At 41.4% G+C, this 16,285-nt stretch overlaps 1 protein-coding gene across 12 annotated transcripts in view; it reads right to left on the reverse strand.

The window, feature by feature from the left end:
• ERG (ETS transcription factor ERG) overlaps window positions 1-16,285 on the reverse strand; it is a 262,203-nt gene that overhangs the window by 104,498 nt on the left and 141,420 nt on the right. For 2 of the 12 annotated variants that reach the window (XM_057697343.1, XM_057697333.1), the window contains exons 1-2: window positions 10,129-10,246; window positions 9,627-9,662 (exon numbers count right to left, since the gene is read on the reverse strand). The exons of 3 other annotated variants lie outside the window; for them this stretch is intronic. In XM_057697343.1, the coding sequence (XP_057553326.1) occupies window positions 9,627-9,662; window positions 10,129-10,179 (87 nt within the window). In that variant the 5' untranslated portion in view covers window positions 10,180-10,246. Of the gene's footprint in view, window positions 1-188; window positions 686-818; window positions 950-9,626; window positions 9,663-10,128; window positions 10,247-16,285 lie in introns of those variants that run through there. 7 more of the 12 variants (XM_057697345.1, XM_057697342.1, XM_057697339.1 and 4 more) reach the window with 6 other exon arrangements.

Raw genomic sequence — 16,285 nt, forward strand, 5'->3', positions numbered from 1 at the left:
TTAAGTTCCAGGAATTAGGCCACATTTACGTTTCTATCTCTACGGATTCACCTCTCCCTTAATCTCTCTATGCTGTTTACCAGAAACATTTGCAAGAAAAACAGCACATCAGACCACACATCCCAGAGCACAGAGAACCGACAGACAATTCCCACAAAGCAACCATCACAGGAAGAATGTCTACTCACAGTGCACCGAGGAGGAGATATTTTATTAAAGATAAGTACATAACTGAACAAACCGAAGTACCATCACTCGAGTTATGAGAACGCTCTGTTCTCAGCCTGCAGGTTCCAAAAATCAAGTCAACACTGGCATGTCCCATGACCGACAGCCACTTGCCGGGCATCTATCTCTTCGTTTCCACCGGGACCGGCTGGCATCCCTGATGCTAAGGAGGCCTTCGAGAACATCCAAAAGTTCAACATTTCCAAGCCCATCTTTTTCTCCGACCCTGCCCTCCAACCTCTCCAAGTCCATTGCCTTCCAGCAGGATACCCATCCAGGCACCGCTAGAGATAGTTCAAGAATATGAAAATTCGGACGCGCTCTGAAAAGCTTTTGCAAAAGTCATCCACAGCCCTCTACCGTGAATTTAGAAACCCCAATTTTTTTCTGAGTTTGAAGTTTTTAAGCCTTGCGGATGGTTGGAGTAGGAAAAAGGAAATTTACTAGGCAGTGCAAAGGAAATCTTGTTGTCCTCTATTGTGGCAGTGGGGGTGTTGCCCAATGCTAACTTATCTGCGTTGATAAAGGAAACCAAAGAAAAGAGTAGCAAGCACAAGATTTGGTCAAATGAAAAGGAACCCTCTCCTTACCTTAATAGTGCTGGCCATAATGCAATCAAGTTTATTGATCGTTAATAAATGTTAATAATAATTATTGCTTCTCTCTGACCAGAAAGTAGTTTTGATGAGGTTGTTTAGAGCGGATGAGATTGTGCTAAGTCTGGGAAATGAAGTCAGCCAATGGCAGGAAGAGGTTGCTATTGGTCCTGGCCGCCCAGCCCGAAGAAACAGGATATTTGGGAGTGGAGAGATAAGAGACCCTGAAAACAATGTTGTTTTTCTTGATGATATGCAGCCAGGAGATTTTTTTTTTTTTAATTAAAAAAAAAAGACATCAATTGCCTAAGCCTGCGATGGCCACAGCAGGTGTGACCCGGTGTGCCGCCGTGTGACATGCCGCCCCGGGCAGGATGCAGATGTGGCGGGGCTCCGCGTGGCTTCATGTGGGCGGCGAGCACCTCAGGGCCCCGGGGCGTGCGGGGCACCCTGCAGCAGGGTGACGGGCCTGCTGGGCCCGTGTCGTGTCTCCCCGGGTCTGCCACATGCCGGGGACGCAGGACCTGAGGCCCCCGCCCCATGCCCCGCTCCATTCTCTTCAAAGGAAACTTTGCAAGTGGCACTTATTTCATGTTAATAGGCGACGATGTTTAACAGTAGCCATTCACCTGCTGATTTTTAACAGCCTTCACTGGTTCAGCATCTCAAGTGAATGTTCCAGAACAGTTTCATTTTCTCCTTCCAAACGTATGTAATTGCTATCAGCTCCACAGTAAACCAGTTGAAAATGTAAAGACTCTAGAATGAAAGTAACTAAGAGAAATAAATCCTCGTTTTCAAATATTCACTTAAAATCCAAAGAACTTAAATGACTACAAATGCTTTATGATGGCATCAAGCTGACCCCACTCTAACAAATGTCCCGGTTGCAGACAACAGACCCCGGACAGAACACTTGGCTACACAGAGGTGCCACATCCTCATTAAGAGTTTTAAAATCCAAGCTGTAAGTTCAGGGCCACATGTCTGTTTTCCACTAGGAGGAAGTACAGCTAATGTAAGCCTGAACATTCCTTAGAGGATTTCAGGCCTTTTAATTACTCATTTTCAGGAAATTACTTGTTCTCTGGAAGAAACAACATTTTGCTTTGAATCTAGCTACACGAAAGTGGGGCCAGTAAAGAGGTGTGGTCTCCATAGGGGACCTGCCGAACACAATAGACCAAACCCTGAGTCATCCAGCAGCCCTTGGTTTCAGAGGCAGATGGTCAGTGAATTGATTTCACTCAAGATTTCAGTCCTGCCTACGTCAGAGCTCTAGAAATGAGCCCAAGTTTCTATATTTTTTACTGATCCCATGATTTCCCCCTTGTGTTAAGACAGAAGCATAAGGAAAAATGAGGAGGAGGAATGGGAGGAAGGAGAGAAAGAGAAAGAAAGAAAGAAAGAAAGAAAGAAAGAAAGAAAGAAAGAAAGAGAGAGAGAGAGAGAGAGAGAGAGAGAGAGGGAGGGAGGGAGGGAGGGAGGGAGGGAGGGAGGAAGGAAGGAAGGAAGGAAAGAAAGAAAGAAAGAAAGAAAGAAAAAGAAAGAAAGAAAGAAAGAAAGAAAGAAAGAAAGAAAGAAAGAAAGAAAGAAAGAGAAAGAGAAAGAAAGAGAAAGAGAAAGAAAGAGAAAGAGAAAGAAAGAAAGAAAGAGAAAGAAAGGGAGAGGAGAGAGAGGAGGGAGGGAGGGAAGAGAGGAAAGAAGGAAGGAAGGAAGGAAGGAAGGAAGGAAGGAAGGAAGGAAGGAAGGAAGGAAGGAAGGAAGGAAAAAGAAAGAAAGAAAGAAAGAAAGAAAAAGAAAGAGAAAGAGAAAGAAAAAGAAAAAGAAAGAAAGAAAGAGAAAGAAAGGGAGAGGATAGAGAGGAGGGAGGGAGGGAAGAGAGGAAAGAAGGAAGGAAGGAAGGAAGGAAAGAAGGAAGGAAGGAAAGAAGGAAGGAAGGAAGGAAAGAAGGAAGGGGAAGGAAAAAAGAATGAAGGAAAAAAGAAAAGAAAACAAACAAAGAAGAGGGAAAAGGGAAAATGAAAGAGAGAAGATATAAGAAATTTCGTGTCAAAATCAGAACCTGACAAGTTCTCAGCATCCACATTTTGAGGGGATGTCAATTTCCGCTCTTTTCATCTGCAAACAATAAATGAGACGGCAAGCTGATTAAAATCGTGTTTCCCCTAAAATTTCAAAGTACTGAGTTGTTTTATCTGGGCAGCTTCCACTAGGATTCAGGAGTGCTGGGAAAAACACTCAGCTCCACTGAGATTCCTTGATTTTTACTCTCCCAAGAAGCATCAATTTCAAGTGTGAACTGTAGTATCCCAATAAGCAGTGTTCTATTATGAATTTTCCAAAGAGCAGCCCTGTGCTAAAAAAAAAAAAAAAAAGCCATGGAAGAAAGTTCTGCGTGGTCCTATCCAACCACTGCCGCCTGGTTTCTGACCCAGTCCTTTACTGATTCTCTGCAGCAGGAAAGCATCAGCATTTTTATGGAGAGCTAATTCTTCCTTGAGGGTCTGCCTTGAACTCCTTGGTTCTTGCCTAATTCAAATCAGTGAACAGTACCATTTTTTAACTCTTTATTCAGAAATAATGCCAAACTTCAAATACCATATGATATCACATGTGTGCAATATAAAATATGACACACCAATGAAAAATTTTTTAAAAAGCTCATTTTAATGTAAAAAAAAGCAATAAAATAAAGTAAGACACAAATGAACCCATCAACGAAACAAAAACAGACTCACAAATACAGGACAGACTTGTAGTTTCTAAGAGGGAGGGAGGGTGCAAGAGGGAAGGATTGGGAGTTTGGGGTTAGCAGATGCAAACTGGTATATACAGGATGGATAAACGACAAGGTCCTACTGTGTACCATAGGGAACTGTATTCCATATTCTGTGATAAAGCATAATGGAGGAGAATGTGAAAAATAATATAGATGTATAACTGAATCACTCTGCTGTACAGCAGAAATTAACACAACATTGTAAATCAACCAGACTTCCATAAAATTAAAAAGAAGTCAAACTTATAGAAAAGTTACAAGATAATACAAAGAACTCCTAAATCCTTTGCTAGGAACTCCTCCCACTTTGGTAACTTACATTACTTGCTTTGCTATCTGCTACCTCTCTCTCTCTCTTCCCCTCTCCCTCTCTCTCATTTATGCCTGATGCATATATATGAATAGACATACATATTTTATTCTTTAATAAAACTTTATTAGGCTAATGTATTTGCTTGGCACTTACAAACAGAGAACCCTATGCTACTCTTTGATCTATTTCCTTAAGATTCTACCCAAAAGTTTCATTTCTAATTTTGAAAATGCATGTAACAGAAAAAGTGATGTAATAAAAATCCAGTTTTGAGATAATGAGTTGTAAATCCAGTTACAAAATTTTAAAAAGGTAAACCTTTCTCATTTCTAATGACAAATGCCGATTGATGTCTATCATCTTCAAAGAGAATTACTCGTGGTGTCTAGAATGGTGCGACAGCATGACAGTTCAGTATTCTCTGACTGTTTAACACAAAGTTCTTTAAAAACAAACATACAAACAAACAAAAAACCCTTCAATTGGCTATTGATAGCATAAGGCATATCTATTAATTAGAATATATTTAGTAATCCAGAAACCATTTCCCAGACATTATTCTAGGTGGAAATCACCTAACCATTTGAAGATATAGGTATCACTTCATGCTCCCATCACCCCTCCCCAAGCCTCTACTGTTAAATGGCCTTGGCACCAGATCACTCAGCAGCCTAAGGACCAGGTTGCCCTTCCAACAAGATGCCACCCCTCCTGGGGGGAAGCCACCCTCAGGCCACTATGCAGACCCACTTAGGGGCAATCGCAGGTGGCCCCCTTCTGGATCAACCTGCCATGAACTTGTCAAGATGGGGTCCTTTTCCAGCCTTCATGGGACCCAGTAAGCACCAAGCTGGAACCGGGTGGCACCCCAGCATCTGGGAGAACAAACTGCACATTTCCATTCTATACTTATCCATCATGGACCCATTACCCATGAATTTACCAAAGCCCTTCATAAGCCTGTTCATATCTTACTCCAAACGAAGTGAGGAAAGAATGTGAAATAGACCCTACAATTACCATATCTATAAAAAGAGCACTGTCATTTATTTATTTATCCTAAAACCACAACTTCCCATTTTCCAAAGAGTCAACAAATTCTCATCCTCGTTCTCCTGACAACTTCTCTGTGTGGGATCTACAGAGTAAGGGCAAGGGTTGAGCCCACTTTGGGTGAGGGCAACACAGTTCTAAAAATCACGTATGAGCACGGCAAAGAGCTAGGGAGCCAGAATCTTAATTGGAGACACCACATAATATTCACTCATGACGGACTGATCGATCCCTGTATTCACATCCATACAGTGACATACTTATCGTCACTGAAAACACTGCAGGAAAATGATGTAGTAGATGAACACTTAGTGATGTGGAAAATTATGGCACGATGTCTGGTGAGTTAAAAATCAGGTTATAAAGAAGAATTATATCACACACTCATTTTGTTAAAAATAAAAAGGTAAAGTAAAAATATTAGTGGGCTATATAGTATAATGCTAATACTAGAGAATCTTTTTTGTTTTTCCCCCTTTCCCCTTTGGTTCTTTTATATTTTCAAAACAATTACAATAATTTCAATAAAAATAGACAAATGGGAAAACAGAAGAAAATTTACTCACCTATTCTACAAAATATGTGGAACATATTGCTTCATATGATCAGCAAGCCAATATCATGAAGAAAAACAAAGTGGGGAAGAGGGGAGGAGAGTTCTAGATTAAATGAAACTTAAGAAATCCAAAGCCCAAATGCAAATCATGGTCTACAATTAGATATTGATATGAACAAATGAGAAGTCAAAGGCTTTTCCGGGACTGCTAAAGAAATATGAATATGTAATGGTTGTTACATCATATGATAGATTTATTGTTAACTATTTATAGCTTTAATATAGCTTTAATAATGCTTTGTAGGAAAATGTCCTTGTTATTTAGAGCTGCGTTCTGAAGTACTGAAGATGAAAAGGTAATAATTTCGATAATTTATTTAAAAGAATTCATGAAAAATAACATAATGCAAATATGACAAAATTGTACAACTGTCAAATCTCAATCATAACATATATGCATGTTCACTGTATTATGTGCACTCCTTCCAGTTCTAAAATTTTTATAATATAGTGTTAAATAAAAATTTCTCATAGATTTCTTCCTTAAAAGAGTTACAATAAACGTAAGTTACATTGTAATGTAAAAGTTACATAAGCAATGTTCTACTTTTTTTCTAAATATCTGTATAACATGCAGCACACAACACCTATTTGTCAAACTCTGTGTGTGTGTGTGTGTGTGTGTGTGTGTACCAAAATGCACATCCTTTTATAGACATCCACAAGAATAAAGTAGCTCTTTTTGATTAATTTCAGTAAGGAAACTCAGCAGACTCTCATGTGTTTGTAACGGTCATCTCTCCAGCATTATTCCCTCTAATCAATGAATGCCTTTCCTTGCCTGGCGCTCTGGTGGCCACTAGGAGACAAGGATGACAGGACCCTGTCCAGTCCCTGGGTGTCTCAGCATTCAGGAAGTCTCTGTTCGGCAACTCAAATTCCACACACATAAAACTTCAGAGCTTGGGACCAATCCCTGAACCGCAGACTCTTTATGGGCAAGACAATAGGACAAAAGTGCTCTCCATTTATTGTCCCCAGGATGACACATGAATCTTAAAATGTACAATGTTTGGATTATTCAAGAGAGCCTGGCAAGAACGATGTCCCCAGGATTTTTGGCAGGGACATGCCTGAGATAGCAGATAAGGATCAAGCATCTGGAGCTGCCCCTACAATGGAAAACTACATCACTCAGTGGAACTTTTCCGTCTCTATCAATTGGAGGATTTGCCTGAGAACACAGGCAGCATAAAGCGCTCTTAGCCCCCAAGGTCACCCATCTTATACTGATTAAGGACCATTTTTCTATTCAAAGCAGACTTCAGAGTACAGTTTCACTCCATTAGCTAAGACTCTGTGTGTGTGTGGCATATACCCTCCAGCCACACGTGAAGAAATAATCCAATTACAATTTAAATAACTACTGTTTCAACACTTTCTCTAAGTGGTTAATATATTCTTCACCGTCTTGGTGGATTGGAACTAATCTAAACCAAGGAAATTGTTATCACACACTAAATCCTCAACTTCTCAACACCAAGTTGCTTAATTTTGAAGCATGTGTCAAGTTCAGTTCTATAGGCGAAGATGGAGCAATGATTTCAGTGCACACAGTTTCATAAGCATCATCTATATCCTCACATTTTGCCAACTTTGCCTCTTACCCAATGGTTCTAAAAATGCAGGAGTATTAAAAATCATACCAGGAACCCTAAATATGTCAACTTAATACTTGTGGCTAAAAAAACATTTTTTAATTAAAAAGCAAAAACAAAAGAAACAAGAGTAATTATTTTGACACAATCATTTAGTTTAAAGGAACATTTAAACTTCCTATTTCAAAGATCATGTTTCTATATACAATTTGTGAGCCATTAAATGCATCTCAAGGTCTTCATCCATCTAATTGGGGCATAAATGTTTATAAATGTTATAGTCATCAGATGGCCACTGGTCACCACAGAGCATCCATGTCACATAACTGGAAGGCATACAAAGGTACATGGCCATCTGTCTAAAGGCTGTCCTGCTTCTCCACCCACTACTCAGATCTAGGGTTCTGTGCCCCAGTGACTGCCCTCAGCCATCACTCCTGGCCACCCCGAGACGTTATCTGGGGCTGTTGAAATTAACTTAGATTTTGACCACTAGTTATATTTTTAAATGCTTTTTTCCCCCAAAGTCTGTCAGTCTCACAAGATACTGGACATCAGCATTTATTTTTATCTTGATCTGTAATGATTTTGTAAATTATTCCTTAAGGCAATTATATACTGTTTCTCAAAGAAAGATCATTCAAATTGTACCATAATGTCACCCAATTTACAGAGAAGCCCATGTTTCACAGTCATTCCCCCTGTTTATAAAGGCTGTTTTAGTTTCAGATTGAGATGGCCGTGCTTTCCACGTCGCTTAATTTGTTTATGTTTTCGCTGATTTCTTTCTATGGCAAACGGAATCAGAAAGGAAGCGAAGGAACAAAGTGCTGTGCGGTGAAGGATGCATTTCGATCTGCGTGAGTGTAATCAGGCTACCTGCAGACTTGGTCCGAGGCCCACACCTGAAGGCAGGTGTGTGAAGCAGAATCTGTCTGACTCTGACAGCCCCCGGAGGCTGTATGCTTCCTACACTGCACCCTCTCTGCATGGTGCTCTGTCTCTGCACAGCAGCCTCTCTCTGCGCACCCTCTCCCTCTGCAAAGTGAGGTAAAGAAACTTTCCCTCTTGCAGGTACAGAATACAGGCCAGTTTTTTTCCAGTTCACCCTCATGAAAAGAAAATTTGTTTAATTCTATTTAAATACACTGAACTGACTCGAAACTATGATGTACGTTAATTCGTAGTTTGCATCCGATCCCAGCACCAATCTCAGCACATAATTTGGGAAAAGCTGCAGTCTCTGGAGACAAGCGGAAATGATCTTTCTGAATGTATGCGGTTTGCCTAGTGGATACTATTTTATCCTTTATTACAGCTACAAAAATAATCCTGCCTCAAGAATTTTAGGAAGCAACCCACCTATTGGCCAAAGAGCTACACTGCTTTGTTTATTTGCTAGCTGGAAACCAGAAGTAAGCTGTGCAGGGAATTTCCTTCCGAACTGCTTGAATTGTGGTCACCAGAGGGCGCTAAATGTCCCTCTAAAAGGTCCTTGGAGGGGAGATGAGTATGCCTAATTCTCGCCTTTAAGTTTCTTGAATATTATTACCCTACAAAGCTGTATCATTTTATCCACTAAAATCAAAGTCCAACATTCAAAATGTAGAACATTTTTCAAAACTTAAAATTTTTCATTATTATGGAACGTAAAGAAATATAAATTACACTGATCTGCACAGAAGAGGGAATTCCCTGGCAGTCCAGGGATCAGCACTCCGTGCTTTCACTGCCAAGGGCACAGGTTCCATCCCTGGTTGGGGAACTAAGATCCTACAAGCTGCGGTGAGGTCAAAAAAAAAAAAAAAAAAAAGAAGAAGAAAGATCTGCACATAAGATTACCAGCATCATTTTTCTGGGTGAGATTTGACCATGGAAATTGCATAACTATTCTATGTCAATGTTAATAATTTCAAATCCTGAAAAATATTCTATTTCACAATAATTCTAAATAGTTCAATACATCCCCAAGCAAGTCCCATGAAGTAAACAGTAAATTCTGAGTGCATTTATTTTCTGGTTTCAGGGTTAGCACTTTGCCTACACTCAGAGATTAGCGTATCCTTTCCAGACATGAGAACTGCGGGCGGGATATAGATTATACTATAATCTGTGAGAGAGACTTTGTGGTCCATCCATTTATTAAACAAACAAACAAAAAAACCCTGTAGTCTCTTGGGGTATGCTTGTAATACAACACTTATCAAAATGATATACAATATGAAGGTATATATAAACACAGTAGAAATAAAATAAGCTTTAAAACTAAATACGAGAGTTTTCTTGAAAATAATCTTATCATGCAATTACACTGACTTTCAGGTCATCGAAAGGCTACCCACTTCAAGCAAAATGCAGTCTTGGAAATATCTGCAAAACCAAAAAAGTCAACTGATTTTGCAGCTTTCCTCTTTTTGTCTTCACTTGTACTTAAACATACCTGTCGTATTTCCTTGATTTGCTTCCACTGCGGTTCCTATGAAGAGCGAACCAAAGGAAGACTGAGGTCAGTGGGTGAGGGTTGCTTGTGCCCCGGCTGTCCGGAGGGGGCGCTGTGAGGGGACGGCTCCCACCCACCTCTGAAGAGGCCCCACCCAGGAACTGCGGTTGACAGTGGATTTTCCTCTGGGTCTGCCAGTGGAGCAGAGGTTCACGTGCAGCGTGTTCTACAGAAGGATAATTAAGGCAGTATTTCATCTCTCCGTCTGCAATGTTAAAGGGAGCAACAGCCTTGACGTGGGCACGTAAATGGCGCAGAGTGGGGGGAAGAGGCGTTGAAAACTGTAAGGGCAGGGGACTCCTCTCCCCGCTTCACCCTGACCCAGCTCCAGGTACAGGACCTCAGCAGCAGAGGACAGCACGGCCACTCCCACAATCCTAACGGCCACCAATAAGCTGGCTTAGGTGGGAACGGAGGATGGGGATGCAGAGCTACCACCTACCTCCACAGGTGAAACTGACGTGCACACGCTGGCGGGGGAACCTGGAGACATCTCAGGGAGCACGAGCCCAGGGCAGCACCCTAGTCCCAGGGGCCTCGGCTCAGGGCAGCAGGGCCTCAGCCTGGCCTCATCCTCATCTGCTCAGCGACTCAGGGAGTCACCTAATTCCCCTGTGCGGATCTTCCATCTGCACATCAATTAGGAACTCCGCAGGCTTCTTCAAAAGAGGAATTAGGACACAGTGACCGTGCTGCTCTGTGCCACCCTCTGGCACCCCCCAGACTGAGCGCAGCAGCCCCCAGGGGCCCTCAGGGCTTTGTCACAGCGCTGGCAGTCAGCAAGCGTTTGCTGAGTGAATGAATGAATGAAGACGTCTACAGACGAGGAGCCCTGGGAAGGGCAGCATGGGCTGTGTCAATGGGCAGCCCGGGGGGGCCCTCGAGGGACCGAAGATTGACTTGAACTTGAGACTCTACCAGGATGGGTCGTGAGAGTGACAGTGAGAGCCTCGTGCCAGGTTCAGCCACGGTGGCTCACCTGAAGAGGTGTGGCCAGACCACCATCTCTTTCCTCCAGTCTGAACACAATGTGCCCAGCAGCTGTGCGGTTCATCTGGTTTCCAACTGCTTGATGGCCGAGTCCCGGGAAGATTTTCACTCAAAACGAAGAAGATGAAAGCTATTGCTTAAGTGGTGAGCCAGCTACGCCTCCCTCACTTCTCTCTCTCACTTTCCCTCTCTCTCTCTCTCTCTCTCACACACACACACACACACACAACAGATGACAGATGATAGATAGATAGACAGACAGCAGGCAAACAGATGCAGAGAGAGAGAGAGACTGTCTATATGCCCCCCGACCTGCAATGCCCCTTGCACCTCCTCTTCCAAGTCAGGCCACATGCCCTGGGTAGCGTTAGAGGTGACTTTCCTGAGCCATTGCCCCAGATCAAGGTGCTGGGAAGTGAAGAAGGCAAAGGGCCTCTCCGAGATCTTCCAACTCTATAAATTATGGGATTGCCATCTCAGTAACTGACCTAAACACCTGGCAGTGAGTAGATATTCAATTATAAATAAATACTGAATGAATGAGCAAGCAGAAAAAGACTGCAGGAGTGAATGAGCACATGCCCTCTATTTCGCCTGCACCACGTTGTATTTACAGCAGATTCACCCGAGCTGCAAAATGAAATAACGGCTCCCATTTGTACGGGCCATAGCCCGTGCCGTTTTCCAAAGTAACTCTGATGACAATTATTTCCAGCTAGACGATTTCAGCAACCGAGTTGGCTTCACGTGTGCCGAATGACAGATTCATTGCATTTCTAGGCACCTGCTGTATCACCCATGACAATTATGTTCCCCAGGCTGGTCCACTAAGATGTCCTGTCACACAAGCCCATCTTACAGGGTGACATCGACAGTGCTCCCATCCAAGCTGGTGGGCTTGTGACTACAGTGTAAGTTCAGCTATGTGACTTACAAGGCTACCTGTAAAGATGATACAGCTTCCACCTGGTTTTCTTGGGAACAGCCACACTTACACCTCAACCACCATACCGAGAAGAAGCCCAAGACACACTGGCGAGGACGTTTGTAAGTCATCAATCCGGCCAGCAGCTAGCACCAACCCCCAGTGGTGTAAGTAATGACTCCAGCCCCAAATGCCACTTGACTGCAACCATCTGAGAGACCTGAGCAAAAACTGTCTCTCTCAGCCCAGTCAATCCCTGGAACCACAAGGAGTGATCAGAGGATCATTGTGATTTGAAACCACTAAGTTTTGAAGTGATTTGTGAGCAGCCATATAAGGAATGAGGATGTCACCGGAAGAGCCTTCATTTTTTGCAACACTGTTACAGAGGAAAATATTTTTGCTATGTGATTATTCATCCAGTCATCAAAACTTTACTGGCACCCATTATACGCTCAGCTTTGTGTCAGCCTCTGAAGATGCAGGAAAGAAGAGAAGCAGTCCTCAAAAAAAAATGAACAAAAAAACTTACATATTAGTTGGAAAGAACAAGATGCCAAAATCACAACAGCACCTTAACTTGAGAGAAAGGACAAACATGAAAGTAACAGCTCTTCCCGCTCCTCCTCTGCCCTTGTCCTCTCTCTGCTCATTAAAAGCATACGTGCCTCAGGGTCACTGGACCCCACATAAGCGGGCCCCCCTGCTGCTCTGCCCCGACCTTTACCCTCAGTCCACACCCAAGGCCAGCAGCTGCCCACGCTTCCTACTGCTGGTGCCCTAGGCCCACTTTCTAGAAACATCTCTGCCCATCAACCCCAGATGCCTCTCCCAAGGAGACGTGGGAAAACTTTAATTTCCCCTTCTGTGACATCACAGAAAAGGGGGAGGGAAATGAGAAGCAGAGGGAGAGGATTCATCACCTCGAGTTACTAAGAAGAAAAGCCCTAGTGTTTAGAAGGTATTATTATTTTCCCTGAAACATTAGCTCCTGGAAATCAGGGGCTGTGTCCCCATGGCTGTCTCGAAGGTTTCCAGGACACCTTGGGGGCTGCCATTGGTCAATTTTTGACTATAATGAGAGCCATCTGGAAGGCAGCAATGGTGAGTCTGGCCAAACACTGGACGAGAGATTTACTATGAGCAAAGGGACACACAGTAGGTCTTTGTTCCCAAGAACCACAGTCCCCAGTGCTCATTTCCACGAAGAGGATGGGGAAAAGCGCAGCCTGGAGTGGAATTCTCCCTAACATTTGAGGTTTAATTCAAGAAGATACATTATCTTGCTTTTAAACCCCCATACTGAATTCTTGTGGACGAAGCATCACTGTTCCTCTCCTGGCAGCCAGAGCCCAAACCTCACCTCCCAGACTGAGCTGGGATTTGAGATATTTGATTCCATATTACTTAAAGCTGTTTCGAGCTTTTCATCAGGAATGGAAACCATTAATGTGTCTCACACGCCTCCCTCTGTTTTATGGAATTCTTGCGCTGGGGAGCTCTTTTTCTTTTATTATTTTCTTTAACAACCAGAAAACTGGGAAGTTCACAAAGAAATTGTTCAGCTGCCTTAAATGACCCTTAACCTAAGAGGTTTTGCCTAATCTGTAAATTGGAGTTAAAAGTATTTCAGGACCTTTGGAGTGGGAAGCTCTTTGTCTTTAAAAGAGCCCAGAGACCCCTAACGATGGGGCTACACATACCTTGGGCTTTTTTGTTAGTTACTGCAAACCAAAGCCAGATGTGGAGCATCAGCAGCTACCTTGTACTGACCCAGGGAAGTTGAGGCCAATCCTGATCACTCTTAACAACGCAAAACTGCCACCCGTGAACTATCTAATTTTTTTCTCACTTATAAATGCAAAAAAGAATTGGCAGTACACATTAAAATCCATTTCCCTCTGAACACATACAGATTGTCTCTGATAAGAGTCAGGAATAAAAGCTCTCTCCACTAAACAGCGCTGCTGTCATCCAACTAGGTCTTAGGTTAGCCTGTAACAAAACAAGATCTGAGAGAAGAGAATTTATACTGAACATGAGATATTTCTGTTGTTACCTTTCCCCAAAACTCAGTAGGTGCAGAATTCCTTGAATTAGTCAAAGTGCTTGTACATGTAAGAAAACAGAGAGATGTAAGGCAAAAAAAAAAAATCTAGCAACCTAAAAGATTTCCCTAACATGGAAATCATTTGAATTTCAAATCATTTTCCTGAATTTTAAAGGTAATGGATATAAGTGAAAGAGAAAAATCAATAAAAACAGGAGTGATTCAGAACTTTCCAAATGGAGAAATCAATCATCCTGCACTAAATTTGAACATTCTATCAATATTGTCTACTTACTAAATCTAAGAGGAACTATTTTAACATAAAATCAAATATAAAATTGTTTCAGACATTGAGTGTTGTTTTTTAACCTTAAGGCAGGCACAGCGTGGAATGACTATAGATACAAAACTAGACATTGATTGATTTTTAATGCCTGTAACTATGCCAATTACACTGTTATGCTACATAGGACTTCCAATGCTACATGAAATTAGATTGGTGCATATGTATAAATAAGAAAAAGAATAAGACAGAGTCCTAATCATATTTCATCAACGTAAGACTGTGGACGGTAAGATGTAAAGCACACCATGATTTAATGTATCACTAGGAAAGAAAAAAAATTCAGCCAAACAAAATTAGCCATAATACTTCCTTATCCATCAATTGTAGACACATCCCAACTTCTGAAAACCAATATGTGCATTAGCATAGAGGCAATGTGGTGTACTTACAGAAGAGCAAATCATGAAAGCACTAAAAAGTTATTCGGAACAGACTGCAGGGTTTCTCAACCTGTGCCCTATTGACATTTTTGGGCTAGATAACTTTTTGTTGTGGGGGACTGTCCTGTGCATGGTAGGATGTTTATTAGCGGCCCTGGCCTCTACCCACTAGATACCAGTAGCACCTTCCTTATCCTGGTTATGACAACCAAAACTGTCTTCAGACATTGCCAAATGTCCCTGCAGGTAGCAGCAAAATCACCCCAGTTGGGAAACAATGGAACAGAGCAATTCAGTTTGATCAGCTTCAAAGCATAATTTAGTCTATGTATAAATGATAAACTGGAAAGCCAGCTGGAAAGTGTATTATTGTTAGATGAGATGTATTGACCTAGAAAACATTACGTAAACAAACAGTTGGTGCACGGATAAGGGTACCTGTTGGCCATCCCAACCAACGGGATGTAAAAGAGCTTTGAAAAGTGCTCAACATCACCAATCATTAGGGAAATGCAAATCAAAACCATAATGAGACGTCACCTCACAACTGTAAGAATTGCTATTACCAAAAACAAACACAAAAAAAGAAATAGCAAGTGTTGGTAAGGGTGCGGAGAAGAAGGAACCCTCTCGCACTGTTGGTGGGAATGTAAACTGATGCAGCCACTATGGAAAACAGTATGGAGGTTCCTCAAAAAATTAAAAACAGAGCGAACATAAGATCCAGCAATCCTACCTAAGGATATTTATCCCAAGGAAATGAAATCACTGTCTCAAAAAGGTATGTGCACCCTCATGTTCACAGCAGCATTATGAACAATAGTCAAGACACGGAAACAACCTAAGTGCCCATCAGCAGGGGAATGGATAAAGAAATGTGGTTTATGTATAAAATGGAATACTGGTCATAAAAAAAAATAAAATTCTGCCATTTTCAACAGTGTGGATCAACCTTGAGGGCATTATGCTAAGGAAAGCAAGTGACACAGAGAAAGACAAATACTGCACGATCTCACTTACATGTGGAATAATAGTAATAAAATAATAATAATAATAATAATAATAACAAACCCATGGGTACAGAGAACAGACTGTGGACCACCAGAGGTGGGGGGTGGGCGGGAATGGGTGAAGGTGCTCAAAAGGCACAGACCCCCAGTTACAAGATATTTCTCTTACAGCCCTGGGACTGTAACATACAGCATGATGGCTATACGTTAACAATACTATGTTGTATATTTGAAAGTTGCTAAGAGAGTAAATCTTAAAAGTTCTCATCACGAGAAAAAAAAATGTGTAACTGTGGTGATGGCTGTTGACTTATTGTGGTAATCATTTCATAACATATACATGCATCAAATCATTATGTTATACGTCTAAAACTAATACAATGTCAGATGTCAATTATATGTCAATACCAATTTTTTAAATTAAAAAAATTAAATAACATGAATGAGGCAAGTCACTATCACAAGATTTCACTATTTATATAAACTATCCATTAATATGAAAAGAAATTAAAGAAAATCAAAATAAGGAAGAAATTAAAGGAAATCAAAACAGTATTTGGGGCCTATCCATATTTAATATTTTCAAAAATGAAAAAAATTTAATTTTTGCCACATTGGCAAGAATGAGCAGGAAAGAGCACTCTCATTCATGTTTATTAGGAACATAGATTAATACCTTCTCAGAAAGTAATTTATCCTTTGACTCAGCAATTCCTATTCTAGAAATCCACCTTTTAGAAATATTCACAATAGACAACAACAGGTGCAAGAATGCTTACCTGTTTAGTAATAGTAAAAAAATGAGAAAAAAAATTGAATGCTATCAATCAGAGACTAAATAGACTGCACAGTATTAAAAAAGAATGAGATCTAAATTCACTGCATAGAAATGTTCAAG

The sequence above is a fragment of the Hippopotamus amphibius genome, chromosome 10 (assembly GCF_030028045.1).
Source record: "Hippopotamus amphibius kiboko isolate mHipAmp2 chromosome 10, mHipAmp2.hap2, whole genome shotgun sequence".
In the NCBI taxonomy this organism is placed as follows: domain Eukaryota; kingdom Metazoa; phylum Chordata; class Mammalia; order Artiodactyla; family Hippopotamidae; genus Hippopotamus; species Hippopotamus amphibius.